Raw genomic sequence first — 19910 nt, 5'->3', positions numbered from 1 at the left:
TCAACTTCCAAGATATTGTGGGCCTGTCCTGCGCACACAGCACGTTTTAAGATCTACCCACAGATTTTCGGTGATGTTCATTGAGAGTCAGGGGACTGTGAGGGCCCTTCCAAAAACCTTCAGCTTGTGTTTCTTGAAGTAGTTCATGGTGGATTTTGATGTTTGCTCTGGACCTTTTTATCCTGTTGTGGAAGCCAAGTTTCTTCTCAGTTTCGCTTTCTTGACTGACTGCATTTGCATCCAGAACTTGCTGAACTTGCGGTGGCAACCATTCTTCCCTCTATCTGTGAAATGTTTCCTGGCTGCCAAGAAACCCCGAAGCAGAATATTTCCACCGCCGTGCTTAACAGTTGGCAAAGGGGGTTGGGTGGGTTGGGGCTCTACTAAATAGTGATTTAATCGGGTGCCCAAACTTTTGCAAATACCACATACACACACGTTTTGTTTTGTTTTTCCTATTTTTTAAGTTAATGAAATAAAATGCAACGATGCATTAACATTTGGAGAAAGGCTAATTTTTAATGTCTGTTTGCTGATGGCGTTGTATGAACTTCTTTTCCCCTCGGAAATCAACAAAGCATGGAATTTGCCCAACTGTATCTGTGAATCTGTGAACGTTGTACTGCAGGCTTTTTATTCTGTGAACTGAATTACATTATTAAACACGCAAAGGAATGTGTATTGTAGAACAAATAGGTCAATCGAGGCAGAATTACCGAGTGGCCTGGTCCCCAGACTTTCAGAAGGACCCAAATGCCCCAAGTCGAATGTGTCTAGAGGGTTAGCTGGTGCTAACTGGCTAAACGCGAGACTAGTGGAGCACGATGAGCCTGAATGGTGGCTGGTCAACTTAGTGGGTCATGATGAAATCGGCCTATGAAACAAGTGGGGCAGCCAATGTAGTTGTAGCCTAAGTGGATGCATCCATCCTTCCATCCATCCATTAGCTATACCACTTATCCTTTAAGGGGCCCCACGTAAGTAGATACAATACGCTGTATATACTCTACAAGACCTGTTGGGCAAGTTTAAAATACAAAGGCAGTTGAAAGTTTGTTAGCGCCAGGCTAGAGAACATTGTCACCTGTTAGACAGCTCGGTAGGTTTTTCAACACAGGCCCAGGGGCAAAATTGTGGCTGTTGCCAAAAAAGCTACCTATGTCAGATACCAGTCTAGTTTAGGATCTTCAGTAAACTACACTCTACTTTGAACTGGTGAAAATGGCCAAGAAAAATACTAAAAGGAGTTGACAAGGGGCACCGTGGTGTTGAGAAAGCATAAAGTAGACTGCATGAAGCTGTTCAAAGTATGGAAAACAGTGAGGAACAATTGAAGGAGTTGCCCAACCTTAACTCTAACCCTGGCCTTGGCCACTGCCCAAGTTTTTTGCCCATACTGGACCTTGTCTCAGACTCAATGAGGAGGGCAAAGGTCCTCACACTTAAATACAGTAAATCAAGGGCAGGAGGAATCGACAGTCGCTTGCCGAGGTGGCTGGGAATCAATTGAGTCGGCAAGCATGACTACAAAATTTGTTTTCGACAAATATTCAGTAACTTTACATTTGAAAATTTGAATCCAGAGGAAAAGCCCTTCATAGGACACCGAAACCCTTCACTCTACGTCGAAGTAATGCAGTCAGTGTATTTGATCAAGTACCGGGACTAAGCACAGATTTGAGGCATGGGTACTTAAATATTCCATTTTGTGAGACTAATTTTAGGAGGAAAGATGTTACTTTTTACTGTAATCTAACCCAGTAGCTGTAGTTACTTTTTACTTAGCAGATATTTGCAAAATGTATTTATTAAATTATGATTTTGAACAATTAGCAGGTTTTTTTTGCATCAACTATGTTTAAGTCCCGCATTCAAGTTAACAAATTATTAATTTTTTCACTCTGAATGCAACATAGTACTGACACTATTGATGTTTAAAGGAGACTCTTTTTACTTTTACTCAAGTATATGAATGCAGGACTTGTACTTCGAAGGGATCTTAGTACTTTATCTACCACAGACACATGAACACACACACACACACACACACACACACCTATGTATCTGTGTACCTGTGAATCTCTGATTCTTCTCATACTGAGAGGAAACTGCAGCCTAAGTAAAGAATTTAAAGGTTGTAACGTATCTAAAAAAGAATTAAAAGAAACATAAATAGTCTCTGGTTAGGTTTTCCCAGACTTTTTCTGCAGCATTGGCCAGGGATATTGATTTAATAGAGGCCCGATGCAGATCAAACTTGTGATTATTCAATTATGAAGCACTCAGACTAGCCGCTAAGCTGGCATGAGGAGTGCTGAGAGAGGAGAGAGAGCTGAAGGACTCATATAATGCCTTCAACACTCTAGACGTAAACTGCGAAAAAAAATAAATAAATAAAAAAAATCTGAGATTACGCACAGTACTTTTCAAATGCTAAATGTTGCCATTTCTGAGTCGCCTAAATTGTCCTGAAAAAGACACTGTCTGGCTCATTGACTCTACCATAAGACTAGACATACGGGGAGTGAAAAGCAAAAGTGTAAAGTGAAAGCCGCATGTTGAAGAGGCTAAACTCAGCTCACTGGTAGAAATACTATACTACGGCTAATTTAAGAGCATGTTTCAAATGGTCCTGGTCAGCACCACAGCTGGTTGTCACCTCAGCAGTCTTAGGCCTGGTGGGTTTGAGTCTAAATCCTGGTTGAACACTCTCAGAGGCTGGAAGGAGCTGTACTCAGGTGTATACAGTCAACACCTGTACGTAAAATTCCACCGTCACCAAACACGACACGGTTTTGTTTTTTTTTTCAGATTTAGAAAAATTTAATTTACAGCAAATTATGCTTTTCCCCATAAAAAAGAATTACTGATACAGTATCCTACTGTATATTATTTATTTTTAGCATTTTTTTTCCTCTTAAGTAGATAATGAATCCAGTCAACAATACAACTTCAGGTGCGAATCCTAGGCGACATTAAAAGTGTACTTTTCAAGTCCATGTGAACAAAGTATCAAAGAAATTACTTTAAATAAAAAGTATTTGTGTCTTCAAATATGATAAGGGAGCAATAAATTAATATCTACAATGTAAAAAAACAAACAAATGTGCAGGTCATGATAAAAAAAATGTGTTCATAAATTACATACAAATATAGCATCACTACTGAAGTCAATATAAAATATATTTAGGCCATCAGTATGTTTTACAGTGAGCCCCACCCCTTTGTCCTCCAGCATGACAAAAAACTCCACATTTCAACCTGTGTTAAACAAAAGTTTGGAGCAACAATCAGATTGTGAACCGTTCTACTGGTTCCATTTAGGCCGGTCTGGAAAGTCTTTGCGTGATGAGTATTTTAACGAAGATTTCAACAAAAGCAGGCTCTTTGTAACCCATAGTACTTTTTTCTTACTTGGGTAACATTTAGATTTTTACATATGTTGATGTTATGTCATACGCATGTTAGAAATCTAACAATGTTACATGTTCTAAGTTCTCATCCTATGTCCCTGCTTTAATTATGTTTTCATCTCTTGCTATATGCCAAATGTAAAAAAAAAAAAAAAAAAAAAGTAAACTTTTTTGAGTCTCTACATCCAGAATTGGTGACATTTAGTGGAATCCATTCCTCCATCTATCTGTGCAATGTTCCCTGTGCCACTAGCTGCCAAACAATGCCAATGAATAATTTTTTCACCCCTGTTTAACAATCGGCAAAGTGTTCTTTTCATCAAATGCTGCTCCTTTTTACTCCAAAGACTTTTGTGATTGTGGCCAAAGAGCCCAAGTTTAACATCATCTGTCCACAGCACTTATTTCTAGAACACCTCTGGCTTTTCCACATGTCGCTTTGCATATTTCAGGCGTTGACTTTTGTGACGAGGTCGCAGGTAAGATCTCCTTCTGATGGTTCTTCCACGTAGACCCTGTGCAGTAACACTGCACCGCGGAACAGTGCACCACCACTCCGGGTCTCAGCTACACCTCCCTGCGGCTCTTTAGCCGTCATATGGAGGTTTCGCTTTGCCTTTCTGCCCATCAGATGTGAAGTTTTATCTGAACGTCTTCCAGATCATCGTCTTGACTTCCAGATTTCCCCTTAAGAGCCCAAGGTAGTTGAGTGTTACCACAAGGCTTGAAGAGTCAGAAACAAGAAGCTTGAATACGAGAGTTCACTGCCAGCTATACAGAACCAAGAACCTGATGTCTGTAGATTAAAAAGAGGCATGAAAGAGAAATTCATCTTGTATTTACAGATGCAACATTGCTGATGCTTGCGTTGAATCCCGACTTTATTAAGATAAATTGTATACAACCCCAATGTCCAACCCCTTGTACAGCTCTGAGCAGAACTGGCTACTGATCACACTGTCTCTTTACAGCCAGAAAGAACGTGAGTGAGATTTGAAGTAAAACAGGAGAAAAAAGAAAAAAAAGAAAAAATAAACTACACTAGCATATCTACATTTCTTTTCAATAGTTTGTCTTTAAATTTGAGGATTGGGGTCAACCCGCTGACAGGTAATTTTGCATTACAAAAATGTGTGTGTGTGTGTGTGTGTATATATACGTATATACATACATATATACGTATATGTGTATATATATATATGTGTATGTGTGTATATGTATATGTATGTATGTGTGTATAGGTATACGTGTGTGTGTGTATATATATATATATACACACACACACATATATAAACATATATATATATACATACATACACATATATACACAAATTCGTTTATATATATACAAAAACATATATATAAATGTTACATATATATACACATACACACATACATACATATACACATATATATATACATACACATACATATATGTATATTATATATATATTATATAAACATATATAAACACATGTACATGCACATATATCTATATCTATATATCTCTGTATCTATATATCTATAACTATATCTATCTACATATATAGATATATATACATATACATGTATATATACAGACATACACACACATTTATACATATGTATGTGTATACATACGAACATACATACAAACATACACTGTACATACATGCACTGTTTATATACGCCATTCAGCCACAACACTAAAACCGGTAACTGGTTTTAATGTTGTGGCTGAATGGTGCAAATTTCTACTTATTTTAATTTATTTATTTCAAGACATATGCCATGTTTAAGTTACAGTCTCAACCTGCCGTTTGATTCCGGGTCGACCCCAATCCGTCCATGCATAAATGTGTCTGCTGATAGGAGGGAAGTGTAGCTACATTAAAATTAGCAGGGCAGTGAGCAGAAGTTGGACTTGCTCACATCTCCATTTTATCATGAAGACAAACACTTCTCACATTTGTCATTCAATGTTTAAGCCACTTTTGCACTACAGATGAGTCTGGAGCAAAAGAAAAGAAAAAGTCCAGCTCACCCTCTAAGTTTGACTTAATATTCACAAGAGGTCACTGTGTCAGAAAAGAGTGAAAAAAAAACAAAAAAACTTCATACACAAACTCACACATTCTTTAAATCAACCGATACAGGATTTTCTCAGAGTATGTCACTGCTAAACCAAGGCGAGGCGCTGGAGGTGCCAGGCACCTTTCAATTTCAAATTCAGTGACAGTAACAGATGCCTTTGTAATGTGGCCCCTGGCAGCCATATTGGAGCCCCACCAGCCCTGACAACGACGTATAAGCTGTCATAATATTAGAGTAGCTTTGGCGAACATCTGGGCATTTTTTTGACAGGGAAGGTATCATATTTCTACTAATCCATTTGATTTCTTATTTAAACAGTCACAGCCAACTAACAATAAGTCCTGTTATAGGATGGGTTCTCCCAAATTACAAACCAGTTTACTCTCTTACCTGTAGTGGTATATAGCCATGCAGATAGTTTTGCTTTTATTTATCCGGGTTTTGAGATACATTTCTCTAAGATTTCAGTTTTCATCTGGACCATTTCTTTGGTAGAAATTAGAGCCGATGAAGACTGTTGCCAGACTGTCCAGGATGATCCAGATTGAAATTCCATTTATCTCCTTTGTTCAGGGGTGGAGGCAGAAATATCAGAGAGAGATGTCTCTTAACCTGAACAAACTGCGTTGCTAGATACCAATAAGTGAGATTTTCTTACCAATTTTGGTGAATAAACACCATCCAACCCATATCTGGGCTCTGTTATTTAGAGATTTAGAATTATACTTCCATAAAGTTGGGGGCCTCCAATGAGAGGCAGCAGAGGCCAAGACATCCTGACTTTTTGTCCCTAGCATGAGTCAAGCTCCAAAAAGGCAACATTTACGATAATGCCACATAATACATCATGTTGTCTTCCCGATGTAATTGACTCACATGGATTGCTGGATTATGTTTAGCGTGTATAGGTATTTGACCCCTATATTGTGGATAAAGACGTGATAGAAATTCAACTGAAGTTGTATCTTTCAAACAGTAACACATCTCGGTGGTTTCTCAAAAGCCGGCACATTTTCCTCTGAAGACACTGCTCTAAGGAAAGGAGGAACAGCCTCTCATATCTGAAAGTGACTTCACAGATTGGTACGACTTTATCAAATCAAGCTAAATCCATCCTCATATAAAGAAACTGATTAGCGTTCTAACTAAGGCAGTAATTCCTGACTTCCCAAGGGGTCTAAAGGTTAAAAGAAAATCTAAAAAAATGTAACTTTTCCCACTCTCATCTGCCTGTGACGAGTGGTTGCAAGTGGACATTGTTGTTGGACTTGTTTTAAAGGTTCACAAATCAAAAAACATTTGGGAACCACGGAACTAAGGTATAAAGCAGAGTCTAGCATTGGCATGTTAACATAACCATCAGTTGCTTTGGTAAATAAGGTGGTTGGCTAGTTAACAGTTAATGACACTAATATCCACAAAAATTCACCAAGACTGGTCACTGAGTGGATCTTTTTCACTTTTTTGTCTTGTTTCATGTTTTGTTTAGGAGATTCAAGGGACCATCATGCTAAAAGGTGGCCATGTCTGCTTGAAGATTTTAAGCACACAACCGCAAAGCCTCTAGTGTTTCCAAGGTCTTGTTGTACCACTTAAAGACAGTACCACTTAAAGACATTACCGATGTCATCATTGAAAACCAAACACCAGCGTCAATGATACTCTAAAGCCCCATCTGGAAAAATGTTTTTTCTCTGTTTTTATTTTTTCCCCTCACATGACATTTTAGTAATATAACCGATGAGACCCAGATGGCCTCCTGATAAGTAAACAAGAAGCTGCCCATGGGCATTCAGGCAGGAGTTATGGCTGATGGAGAGACTGAACCCTGGATCCTCCCATTACAAGATGTTTTGTCATTACTGAAGAGTTCCACTGCTGTAACATGTCCTCGTTTTGTAGTTTGACACTGATATTTCAATGAGAAAGTCCTACACTTTTATAATTTATCTTTTTTGTTGCTGTAGTTGACATTTAGCAGAGATGGTATGGACGAAGGGGTTGTTGTCACCATCTTAGAGGAGCAGAGATATGACAACGCAGGAAGCAGAAAAATGGCTGGGTCATTTCGTCTTTCTGTTTTTGCTTTTCTTCCCCACACATCTGTTGATTCTTCACATTCCTCCCAGAAACAAGCCTTGTCCTGTTCTTCCACACACCCTTCCCTAGAAGTATGCACTTGCACGCTCCTGCCCTAAGTGCTCTTTCATGCACTCTTTTTCTTAAAAATTGCACTTCGATAAATATGACCACAGGTCGTTAGGGCATGACATTTGCTTTCCATACTCTGTGCCCTTTAGAAACAGAGGAGTGTGCAGCTGGAGCAAAGAGGTTCTTACTGTAACATTAATCAGAAGAGAAAAGCCTCGTTTCACTTCTTTTTGAGTCAGCAAACATGTGCACAAGTGCATACTTTAAAGTTGGGTTATGGTTAGATATTGGGATGTCGACTTTATGAGCCAGTTCAGCAGCCCAGAGTCTCTGTCTGTCCTCAAGATGTGTGGGACCAATCTGGCAGCATAGAGACAGACAGGAGAAGGGCGCTAGCTAGCTGCCTTAGTTAGCTGCCCAGGCCTCAAGGTCTGCCATGTCGTCTTCGTCTTCTTCCTCCTTCTTCTTTGCTAAATACAAACAGGAATAAATCATAAAATTAAATTTCACTTGCGGATTTAGTTTGAATGTGAAATGAACTTAACTGAAGTTAATTCTATGTAAATATCATGTAATACCTGGTCTAGATGGTAGTGATGTAGATGGTACGCTTGGCAGAGGGACGTCTTCTGTTCCTTCAATTTCTAGAAGATTTTTGTCCAGCTCTTCCTGTTCCAGCTCCTCCAGCTCAGCCATAAGCTCATCCTGAACACACACACCAGGACAAGGAAATAATCAAGAAATTTGGTCTGCACAGACACATCCCAAACTACTAATCACATGGGTAAAGTGACTGAAGTAGAATTTGTTTTCTAAACCAAGCTAAAAAACTTTTCTCTTTTTTTACAAACCAAGCAGAATCCACCATGACTGAATTCTGCATGTGCATTAATCTGCTTTTTCTTTTTTGCTCTCTCTCTCTATTCCAAAAAACAAACAGTATTGAGGTGAATGGGGGAAAAACCCAACTTCAGTCTCAAAAGTAATTCACAAAGTAAATAAAATCTCTTCCACGTTACGTTAGTATCTCAATATCTTCTCTTCCATTATTCAGCCTATCATAATCTGCTGTTGCTGTGGCCCCACGCCATTTTCTGGCTCCAAAAAACGGAGAAGATGGTTTTGAGTGGTAAAAACCCCAATATCAGGCTTCACAACGTTCTCCTATGGGTGCTAAAGCTTATATTCTCACCTCATCATAGTCTTCTCCAAAGCCGACTGGTCTGGAAATGACATCTGAGATTTCCTGAGACAATTCCTGCTGTTCTGTGATTTCCGCCATCAAATCATCTACTTTGTCTATGTCCCTGTAAAACGGGAGGACACAGAGAAAGACAGACAACGTGTAAATGTGTGCATAAATACAAACATGTCTCAGTATAAACCGGCGATTGTCAACGTGTCGTTTAGATCCTTTGGCCACCTACTAAAGGAAAACAGCGAACGACAAAAACAGCTAAGGTGATAATGAAAGGGATGAGACGAGAAAAGACAATGACTCTTTAGACCTGGAGATTACAAGCTAGTAGATAAAGGACACCTGATGAATTAATGCAATTAATACTTCTTTCTAAATGTCTCTCTTACATGTTTTCGTGTGCAGCCTTCATTGCCTTGGCGGCAAAGCCCATGTTCTTGAGCACTTCTGTGTTGGTGTTGGCGTTCTCTAGCGCCTCTCTCTGGAACTCAATGGTAGACAGCGTCCCGTCAATCTGATCCAGCTGCTTCTCATAACGCTTTTTTCTCTTCAAGGCTTGTAGAGCCGCTGGACAGAAAGATAAAAGGGCGAGACGAAGTTAGCTCAGTAGACAGCTACTACTCCTAGTCGATCTCCCTAGTGGCTGTAGTGAAAAGGGAAGGTACAGGTTACTGAGACTCGGACCCGGCACATACCCACACCCTTAAGACCCAGCCACGACTGACACTGTCAAATTTAAAACCTTAACTCAGCCCAAACCATTAAGGTATTGTTGTGCTTAATTTCTATTACAGTCACCTGTTCAGGCTATTGCCACGCATTGGCTACAATTTCTCTCTACCCCCTTTCCAACTGGGCATTGCGTATCAACTTCCTACATATGTGTCACAGAAAAGAAGAAAAAATTTCAGAGAAAAAAATGTCTTAATAAATTATATTTGCAAAAACCACTTTTTGTCACATAAAAGGGTAGATTTCCATATTTTTTGTAGAAATATATATATATTTTTCGAATTTCTGCATATATTATCATTATAGAAACAAACCAGTGGGAGTTAATGAGGTATTTTCAGTGTTTTTTTTCTTTAAAAAGGGTAAATAAGTTTTCAGTTAAAGTTTAGAAAGAGAGACACTATCAGACAATTCATCTATAACTGAGGACCAATAACAAGGACAAATTCTGCCTTCTTGGAGACATGGTGCTTTTGAAACACTTCTAGTTGACACTGAATGGACACTGAGATACTGAATAGATAATTAAGATCGGGAACCAGAAAATGAAGCCATCTCCAGCGGACTTCGACATTAAGTGCCAATGCAGCAGCGGCGGCTTGCTTTGTGATGAGCTGCAGTGAACTGTTTGAACGCTGAATTGCAGCATTTGTCCTAATGAAGCAGGACTCCGGTAATCTGATAAAATCCCGTCTAAGCCAAATCTCTAGCCGCAGACGCATTAGGCTTCAGTCAGGCAGTTTTAGGTTTGTCCCTTATTTTTCTCCTGAGAAAAACCTCCCATCTCATCAAGCTCACATTGGTCTAGTCTCGTCCAGACCACCTCGGATAGTGAGAGGTTTGGAAATCCAGGAGGTAGCTGTTAGATTGGCCGGGAAGTCGAAAATGTTCACCGCTACGGGGGGCACCATAGGTTAGTTTAGTGTGTCCCCGTGCTCCGTGCCTCGGCCTGTTTAGGGGACTTGCCTTCCTCCATGTGGGTTTAAATACACAGAAACACTAGTTACTAGACCGGAACACAGGGAATTCCCCTTTGATACTGACATGGGGAAAAAAATCACCTCATCAAGGCTGCCTGTGACCTAAACCTGCTGAGTCATATGTGGAGGAAGGGTTACAGTAAGTAATAAGTGATAAGTGTGCACATTGCATGTTTGTGGACTACAGTCAAGATTAGGAGATGAAAAAGAAGATAGATAAGTTTTAGCTTTTTGAGGATCAAAATTAAGGGTAGCTGAGACCAGGATTTGGTTTCAGCATTAAGATACTTCCTACTTGCTGTCGCCCTCTGCAGCAGCAACAGGTAACTGATTTTTGAACTATTTCTGAACGACAGTAAAGATGGTGTGAGGTGGAAAGTTCAGTTGAAGCTTGCTGTAATTTGATTCACATACTTTAAAACAGCCAATGTACCAGACAGTAGTGTATCTTTTATGCTTTGAATTAAAAAAAAAAAAAAAAAAATTTCCCTATCCAAAGTCTACGTCACATAAATTTAGACAATAACATAGTGTTTTAGAAACAAAGTTGGGAGTAAACATAATCAAGTCAAGGAAGGTTTTCTAACAAAAGTCTTCCTGTATTAACCTGGTTATTCCTAATCCTCGTGAAAAAGTGTGAAAGGCCCCACAGGGTTTCCTGTTTGAAATGGACGTTTCTTGAGTTTGTGCCTGTGAAAACAAAGACTCCTTTTATGGTATACCACTGAGAATGGCAAGAATACGGATGGGAAACCTTTCACCCATGCCAGCTGTGCGGCTCTTGGGATGGCAATGGTTGGTCCACCACTTCGGTCCAGACTGAAATATCAGTAATTAATGGATGGATTGCCATGAAATTTGGTGCACACATTCATGTCCTCACAGGACAAACTATAACGACTTTGGGGATCCCTTATCCTTTAATCTAGCTAACATAACTGTAGACAGTCTTGTTTCAATACATCATTCTGAGAATTATGAACAGTTTCTACATACATTTTTTTTCTCCATTAAAAAATAAAGTCCGAGTTCTCAAATGTTACATGCAGCTGTAGAAGAAAAGAAGAACATACAAAAATCAGAAAAATATGACGGTTTAAATACATAACTGGGCTTTACCCCGCCCCCCAAACACACACACACACACACACACACACACACACACACACACACACACACACACAAAACACATGCACCTTTATCAGTCTGCTGTATGTGGTTGGTCTGGTCCACCAGGAGCCAGACAGCAGCTGACAGCTCGGGTTTCATCCAATTATATCATCGCCTGGCTCTATTCCTGGACTGATAACATTGTTACCCAACATCACAAAATGATTATCAGATTATTTGGAATGCAGAGCTGCATTCAGACAGCCCCCCCTTGAATTTAACCAGATCACCCTGAATCTGTGACCCTTCGTTTTTCCTATTGTCCTGCTCTTTTCTAGTGACCACTTTACTGCCTCAGAGGCATTAGACAGCGGTTACTGTCTCTATGTGTACAATTTGCATGTACAGTGCATTTCTTGTGATGCCGCTTCCGTGAACTCTACTTAAAGGAAAAGTAAGATACATGAGTATCCAGTTTCAGAGCTGGAGGCATCCCGACACCTGTTACTGACACTTTGGAGAAATTAATCCATTACTGTAATGTATCCATTGTAATTTTAACCGCCAAACTGTATAAGCTGCTGTTACATCACCATTTTCTCACCATTTTGTCATTCTCCTTTACTTTACAAATTGCTTTCAGCTCCCTATAGTATGGGGGAATAGCCAAAGTGGAAAATCCTATACAAAACCAAAGGGTCTAATTAAAATACCTGGTGTCAAACAGCGAGAAGGAGGTTAAGCATAGTAATAAATCTAGAAACAAAAAGCACTGAAAATAAACCTGAGAGCCATAATGCAGATGCTGTTATTATGGTAGGTTTGGTACATTTGCTGCAAGGAATTCATGGATTGTGCGCATTATTATCGTCCATCCCCCGGCTGTAAGGAGGGTACGTTTTCAGCTATGTTGAAAATCAGGTTTGAGCCTTGGAAAATGGTCAACTCTGCAATGTAAATAAGCTCACAGTGACAGTGGTCTGAGTGTTAGTGTTGTGTTGTCTTTCACACAGAGGTTGTAGTTGCATCACAGATCACAGCTGGCAAACTAGCTGTGTGTCATTAGAAGGTACAGTGTCATATTTCCATGCTACAATTATTCCAGCCAAAAATATCACAGTAAATGGTAACATATCAATGTTTTTCAAACTCTCCTGAACTACCACTATTACAGCTGAATAATCGTAAAATTAATTCAGTGCTTTTTTGCCTTGGATTTTATCCACCCTAACAAATAGCGAACTGCATTATTTCATTTTGTTGGCATCTGCAAAAGCATTAACATAAAATATACTTTTACAAGAGCTGGCTGGTTTTTACAGTTTAGGACAGCTGACTGGGAATGCCTCGAATGCAGCATCATGTCTGTGTGTTTTCATTCATTTTCTGATTTCTTCCTGGAGTTAAGGGTTAAAATACATTTTAAAAATGTGTAAATGCACACAGAACATAACAGCACTGGGCCCTGGCACAGTTACACTGGGCTCTTACACACCACTAGCACCCCCCACCCCTCTGCAGTGAGCAAATACAACAAATTAGTTATTGGTCTCGCTCTCCTCCGCTGACCAGGCGATGCCAAGTGGTGTGTCCCAGAAAAGCTGATTTAAAAGCGTCGGCCCAGTCAGAGCTGATAATCTACATGATGGTGAGGCATCCAGGTGCCCCCTTGTCAGTAATGAAAATCAGCTGCTGGCCGTTCTTCAGAAGAGCGACTAGGTAATGTTAGCATGGCAAGCCCCGTCCACAGCAGCTTAAACTGTACAGACAAGAAGGCCGGTTCACGGGTCCTGCTGTGGTTGCTCTAACAGTATGAGGGTGCTTCCGTGATCATCACTGTCTGTACGTGCTTATCCTGTTCATGGTTATGAGGGGCTGGAGCCTATCCCAGAATGCACTGGCTGAGAGTCAGTTTACATCCTGGACCGCACCCCGGACAATCACAGGGTTCGGTTCTGCATTAGAACTAGTTCCAAACTAACAAGAACTAGCTTGTTAACAAAATGTATTTTTAATGGGCTGATAAATTCCTGAAATCAAATTTTGGACCTGGTGAACCTCTTCATGATTGGTTACACATGCTTCAACCCACATGTGCAGCACGGTTTACTGGAGCAAATGCACAAAAGTATAGCTACACATAAGAAATGCGTAAAACTCGCTAGCCTAGCAACATAACAAGGCCACAACCAACCCATAATGCAACACAGTAAATGACCGTTGTTAAACTGGTACTGTCACAATTCTAAAATAATATCTGTAGTAAAGAATGAACACATAATTGTCTGGTCCTGAAATATAACAACCCTCATTTTTTTAAACCTAAGTTTAAGGGGGAAAAAAATTGTCCTATATTAGGGTCGATACGGTGTCCTCTCTCTCCAGAGTGGTGGAGAACTCTCAGCAATAGTTTTATCCGTTTATTCGGTTTAGACTCTGCACAAAAATGCTTAAAAACAAAACAAAGGTCTTATAACGGTAGGAGAACTCTGCAATATGCAAATTAGGCAGGCAGAACTAACATGGCACGTCTCAGTTCAAGGAAAACAATGCTGCCGAATGGGCTCCAGATGCATCTGGTCAATCCAATAGCATAACAAAGATTACAATGCTTTCTGATTCTGGGATGTCAAACTCAAGAAAAAAGAAAAATGTGTAAACCGTGCACAATCAACACGTGCATGTACAGGATTGAGAATATAGTATTTTTCTTCATTTTACATTTTTTAAAAACAGATTTGAGTCACAAACTATCAACTGACTGTTTATGGCAGTTTGGTATAAATCAATGTTGTTTTCGCTTTGAGCACATCTCAGTTTCTTTTATTACCAAGACTTGACCACAGCGTTGCTCAATCTGATTAATTCACGCACACACTCCAGGTAGAAAACCTAGTATCGTGAGCCACTTGGCATTGTGATAATTCCAGTGTTTTTCTCTTAAGTACTGAGACAGAGGAGCAGATTACTGCTGCCACGATCACTTTCCACAGTTTTAAATCCTGCCTCAAAAGCGTTAAAATTGTTATTAAGTGTCTGGGTGGCTGAAAGGCCTTAAACATGACCAGTTTCACAGCATTCAAAGAAAACATCAAATCGTGATTAGGCATAAACCTGATGTTAATCTGTCGTCTGTCTTGATCAGACAGAAACTTGTAGGTAGTCCTGGCGTCTCTATTTGCCAGGTAGAAGACAAGATGAAGTATCTATCTGAGGCACGAGAAAAAAATATGTTTAATCCATTTTTTTAACTAGTAACTTTCCTGTGCCAGCAGTAAGAAATGACACGTCACCGTGTTCTTTATGTTAAAGATTTTTTAAAAATGGTATGTCATTGTGTATGAAAATACCTAAATCGTAGAAAGCAACATTAAAATAGACAAAAATAACTGACATTAAAACTTTTTTTAACTTCAGCTCTCATCATAAAATCAGGGAAGGAAACAGCGAGAGGATATGTAATTTCCAGCAATCATCTTTGTCTGGACTGGAAAACAGTGTCAACTTGGGAAACAAAATATAGAGGACAGAATGTGTTTCATCCAGATGTTTAGAAGAGTTTTGAAGGATCTGGAAATACCTTCAGCACAGCTGCTTCTGTAGTTAAACAGGCTTCTAGGTTTTCAAAGGTCAACAGGGATTCATCTTTCAGAAAAAAACTGATGCTTAACGCTGTAACTTGAATATCAGGTCAATAGGCGAGAGGCACAGCCTAGGGCTAGTGTTGTATATAGAAGTAAACAGAGGTAGCTGTATTATAAATTCAATATGTAGAAATAGAATGACATCAAGTAAACAGAGTACAAACTTATAATACTAAGTAGATATTAAGTGTAATACCACGATACTTTTAGCTAGTGTCCCAAGCAGATTTCGTCAAACTTACAACACACAACAGCACATTCTCAGACATTACAAACGAATGTGCCAAACATCTGATGGTTCAACTTTTTCAGATCTGAGAAATCACTGCTTTTCCTTGTCTTACCTCATAGTACATTGAATCTCTTAGGGATTTGAACTGTTGTCTGGAAAAAAACAAGCTTTAGGAAACTGTTATGGGTATGTTTTGTTTTTTTTCTTTTTACTGTTTTCCAATATTGTATAGACCAAACGATTAACTGATCATGTAAATAATCGTTAGTAGCAGCCATTTTAAAATTAATTCCGATTAATATTAATTTCTCATTAAACACGACCTGGTTAAGCAGCGGGAAGTGGATGAATGTGGATGAATGAATGGATGGAGCAACCCATTCGAATGTGACTAATTGATTTCTGGTCCACGTGTGATTTTTTACATAACCTCGGATATCTAAGACAATACTTTGGAGATTTTCCAAAAAGTTTTGCTACAGAAAAAAAATCAGACACAAAAACCTTTCACAACTAGTGTCACTGCCTATAGGGAGAAAGGAACAATATTTAGGACAGTTGTGAATTAAGTTTAAGAACTTTTTAATAACTCCTAAGGCCTTTTTTCAGAAAACTGAATTCGGTGCTTTGAGAGACTTTAATAACTCTCTCTTTGACGTTTTTAACTGCTTCGCTGTTGGATATATTTATAGTGTTAATACTGCTGTCATTAAAAAGGGGACATTTAAAAATGGAGTCAGACTTGTGTGCCGGTAAGCTCGAATTTAGCAGTTGCCGCTAACTTCCCCGCTGCTGCCTCTCCATAGATAGCCTGCGGGCTAGCCAACAAACTAAATGCACTTTGACTGTTTCGTTAAACCGCACAGTTTGCGAGCTTTTTTTTTTTTTTTTTTCCTCACCTCGTTTGTTTTTCGTGCCGTTCTTCTTCGCCGTCATGAGCTCCTGGTCGATCTTCTTCTCCAAAAAGACCTGCTTTTTGGCCAACATCTCCTCGGTCTCTCTGAGTCGCTGGATAGCCTCCTGGGGTGTCGGCGCTTTCCCACCCTTGCCCCCGCTGCCGAACAACTTACCGAATAACGCCATTTTTGTAGGTAAACGTAAACAACGACAGCTGTATTAACCGTACACAAACCGCCGGCACTTTTTGATACCGAACAGGTAATCGCCGGATTTGCTCTGTTGTCCTTTTTGGTCAACTATTGCCCGAGAGCCGGGAAACCGCCGCCACCGCCGATGCTGTTGTTTTTGTCTCTTCTTCCGCTTTTTCCAGACAGGCCTCGTGATGTCATTACGTCAGCGCTATTACGTAACTCATGCGTGAGCCAAAAAAAAAAAAAAAAAAACTTGCAGGGGATTTCACAAATGAGCACATTTTTTCTTAAATGATGGCTATTATTAGCAATCGCTTACATACATGACTAAATAATATTTCTAGATATAATTTTTAGTGCTGTACCTAATGATTATTTTCATTATTATCGATAAATGGCCAATTATTTTCTCCATTAATCGATTAATTGTTTTGTCTATAAAGTGTTAGAAAATACTAAAAATCCCTGTTATCATTTCCCATGGCCCATCCCAACAGTCCAAGACCTAAATATATTCAGTTTACTAACACTTATGACAGAGTAAAGCAATAATTCCTCACGTTTTAGAAGCTGGAACAAATTTTTGGCTTTTTTTTTTTTGCTCTGAAAATGACTGAAACGATTATTCAGCGTGCAACTGGGCAACGAAAGGAAGGGACAGGGATTCCATTGACTGATACTGCCCGGTTTACGGTTTACTTTTTAGTAACTTACGCTACAACATGATTTTGTATGTGTGAACAAGTGGGGCTCATGTGCAAATAATAGGCCTACAGCTCTATTATTATTGTAATACACAACGTCGAGCTACAGTGTAACTAATATACCAGTGCATAATTTATATGTGTCAACAAACACCCCTGGCACTTCCTCTTTGTAGATGTAAAAAAAAAATCATACAAAAGGATCTTAACAGTCCAACAATGTGAGTTTTTTTTTCTTTTCCTTGCATATTCGCATGTTAGTGTGTTGAGTAGGTGCAACAGCACAGCAGAGACCCTAAAGTGTGTGTTCCAGCAGTGTGCTTTAATCCACAGCCAGCACTGAATCACGCAGTAGTCACATGATGGGGACTTGGACTCAGCTACAAGCATCAAGAGGCCAGCCCAGCTCCCTCAGAAAACTACGCCTCCCATGGTGCACCGTGCCGTGCTTTTCCAGCTGAAGATGTGAGCGACCTGAACGCCAACCAATCAGGGCCTGTGTTGTCTGAGGAACCGGGGGGGAGGGGCCAACCTGGAGGGACGAAACAAGGGCTGCGTGAAAGTTTGTGAGATAGACAGACAGATAGACAGACAGATAGATAGACAGACAGATAGACAGATAGATAGACAGACAGATAGACAGATAGATAGATAGATAGACAGACAGATAGACAGACAGATAGATAGATAGAAAGACAGATAGACAGATAGATGGAGAGATAGACAGATAGATGGACAGATAGATAGATAGATAGATAGATAGATAGATATCATACATGGATGTATTTTTCTGGAGGGGTTGCAGGTTGTGGGGCCAGGTGAGGGGGAAGCTCCATGCTGACCACACTCTTCATCTTCGCACTCTCCCTCTCGTACTGAAACACATACAACAGAGGAGGTTTGCTTGTGTGATGCCCACAGCTGTGTGTGGTCACCTTTTGCGAGAGGTCAATTTCTTTGTTGCCCAACAACAATCTGTCGCCTCGCCTACGTACATGCACCTGCTGTGGTGCTTCTTCAACAGTAGACGTCAGTGTTTGACTGTGGTTTAGCCCTGGGACTGTAGCCAAAGACCCATGTCCCACTGTTTTTCTCTCAATCATAGGTAATTCAGCAAAGGCTGGTGGTAGAGGGTAACTAAGTACATTTACTCAAGTACTACACTTAAGTAGAATTCTGGCCTGATTGTACTGTACTTGAGTATTTTCATTTTATGCTTCTTGATACTTCTACTCTACTACAGCTCAGTTGTGTGTTATGGTTGCATTTGTCCGTGTGTGTGTGTGTGTGTGTGTGTGTGTGTGTGTGTGTGTGTGTGTGTGTGTGTGTGTGTGTTTGTGTGTATGTTTACCTCCTTGTAGACCTCAGTCAGGAAGCCCCACTTGTTGGGCCAGGCTTCAGCCGCATCCTTCTCAACTTTTACATGTGCCTTCCTACAGACAGACAGACACACACACACACACACACACACACACACACACACACAGGTTTAAGTGTTGTATCATAGGTCCCTGCTTCATGGAGCGCTGAAAGAGAAATGAAACAGGCGCTTCCACCACCTGTTTTTCTACCACTGACTCTAAACAGACTCTAAACGTCCTCATCATCTAACCTTCATTTAAAACCACAGAAGGCTGAAGATCCAGGTCCAGCAAGACTCTTGGGAGCTACAGCTGTCGAACGCTGACAGAATAATGAAGGGCTTGTCTTTGCTAAAATGAGGCGGTCTTCAAATTGGCAGAGAGTATGGACAGAAAAAACTCCAATATCAACAAGAGCTGGGAAAAACACATGAAACAGGCTGCTACCTCTGTGGCAGCATAGTGCTGCGACCATGACAACGAATATTTGTAGTTTCTCATTATACTGAGAACATTATCTCAAATGAGAGAGACCCTTTAATGACTTTATTCAGTTTTTACAAGAAACTTTTCTAGTAGCATTTGATCTTTTAACTTTCTCATTACCACACGATGTCGACGTATCTCATAAAAACAAGTCAGGCTTCCCATTACAGTGGCATACCAAATCTCATTAAAAGAAGGAACTGTTCTCGTTCTAAAATGATAAGTTAGTGTGCAGCGCTTTATTTATTATGTAGCACATTGCCCACATTGCCTCCCCAAGGGAAAGTAAAATGTGCCTTAAATCAGGATGGAGGAGAAATGATGAGGAACAACAGGAGAGGGGAGGAAGAAAGAAACATGATGGCAATGCTAACAGTAAAAACGTTAATGGTAATAATAATATTGATTCACAACAAGCATACAGAAAGACTCACATATAGATGAGTCAGGGGATAACAAAGGATATATTTCACATCTTGTGTAGTTTAATCCAAGAAAAAAGAAAAGAATATTATCAAGGTTAATTTTGTCGAGTAATTTAAACATCCAGTCAACATAACAATCCCCCTAACCAATAATAGGTAAGAGCATCTTAATGCTCAGCACTTTTCATAAAGAGTGAGTGAAATACACACAAACACAGCACTGGGAAAAGTTAGAAGGTTAGAAGGTTTACCAGATTTCATCCTGATGCACAAAGTTGATGGATTCAGATGTTCGCTTTGAATCCGCCAT

At 39.8% G+C, this 19910-nt stretch overlaps 2 protein-coding genes across 2 annotated transcripts; both read right to left on the bottom strand.

Annotated features, from left to right (window-relative positions):
• Window positions 1–7168: 7168 nt before the first annotated feature.
• On the bottom strand, window positions 7169–16799 carry chmp4ba (charged multivesicular body protein 4Ba). Its single transcript, XM_040116108.1, has 5 exons — window positions 16433–16799; window positions 9225–9402; window positions 8830–8944; window positions 8216–8342; window positions 7169–8107 (listed from the first exon to the last, which is right to left on the bottom strand). Exons 1-5 carry the CDS (start codon window positions 16614–16616, stop codon window positions 8043–8045), a joined length of 669 nt encoding a protein of 222 aa, XP_039972042.1. The 5' UTR covers window positions 16617–16799; the 3' UTR covers window positions 7169–8042.
• Window positions 16800–17659: 860 nt separating this feature from the next.
• Window positions 17660–19910, bottom strand: LOC120783431 (uncharacterized protein C20orf85 homolog). Its single transcript, XM_040116439.1, has 4 exons — window positions 19852–19910; window positions 18680–18761; window positions 18105–18203; window positions 17660–17860 (listed from the first exon to the last, which is right to left on the bottom strand). Exons 1-4 carry the CDS (start codon window positions 19908–19910, stop codon window positions 17705–17707), a joined length of 396 nt encoding a protein of 131 aa, XP_039972373.1. The 3' UTR covers window positions 17660–17704.

The sequence above is a fragment of the Xiphias gladius genome, chromosome 21 (assembly GCF_016859285.1).
Source record: "Xiphias gladius isolate SHS-SW01 ecotype Sanya breed wild chromosome 21, ASM1685928v1, whole genome shotgun sequence".
Classification (NCBI taxonomy): Eukaryota; Metazoa; Chordata; class Actinopteri; order Istiophoriformes; family Xiphiidae; genus Xiphias; species Xiphias gladius.
The sequence above is the reverse complement of the archived record's forward strand: the minus strand, read 5'-3'. Positions and strand labels throughout refer to the sequence as shown.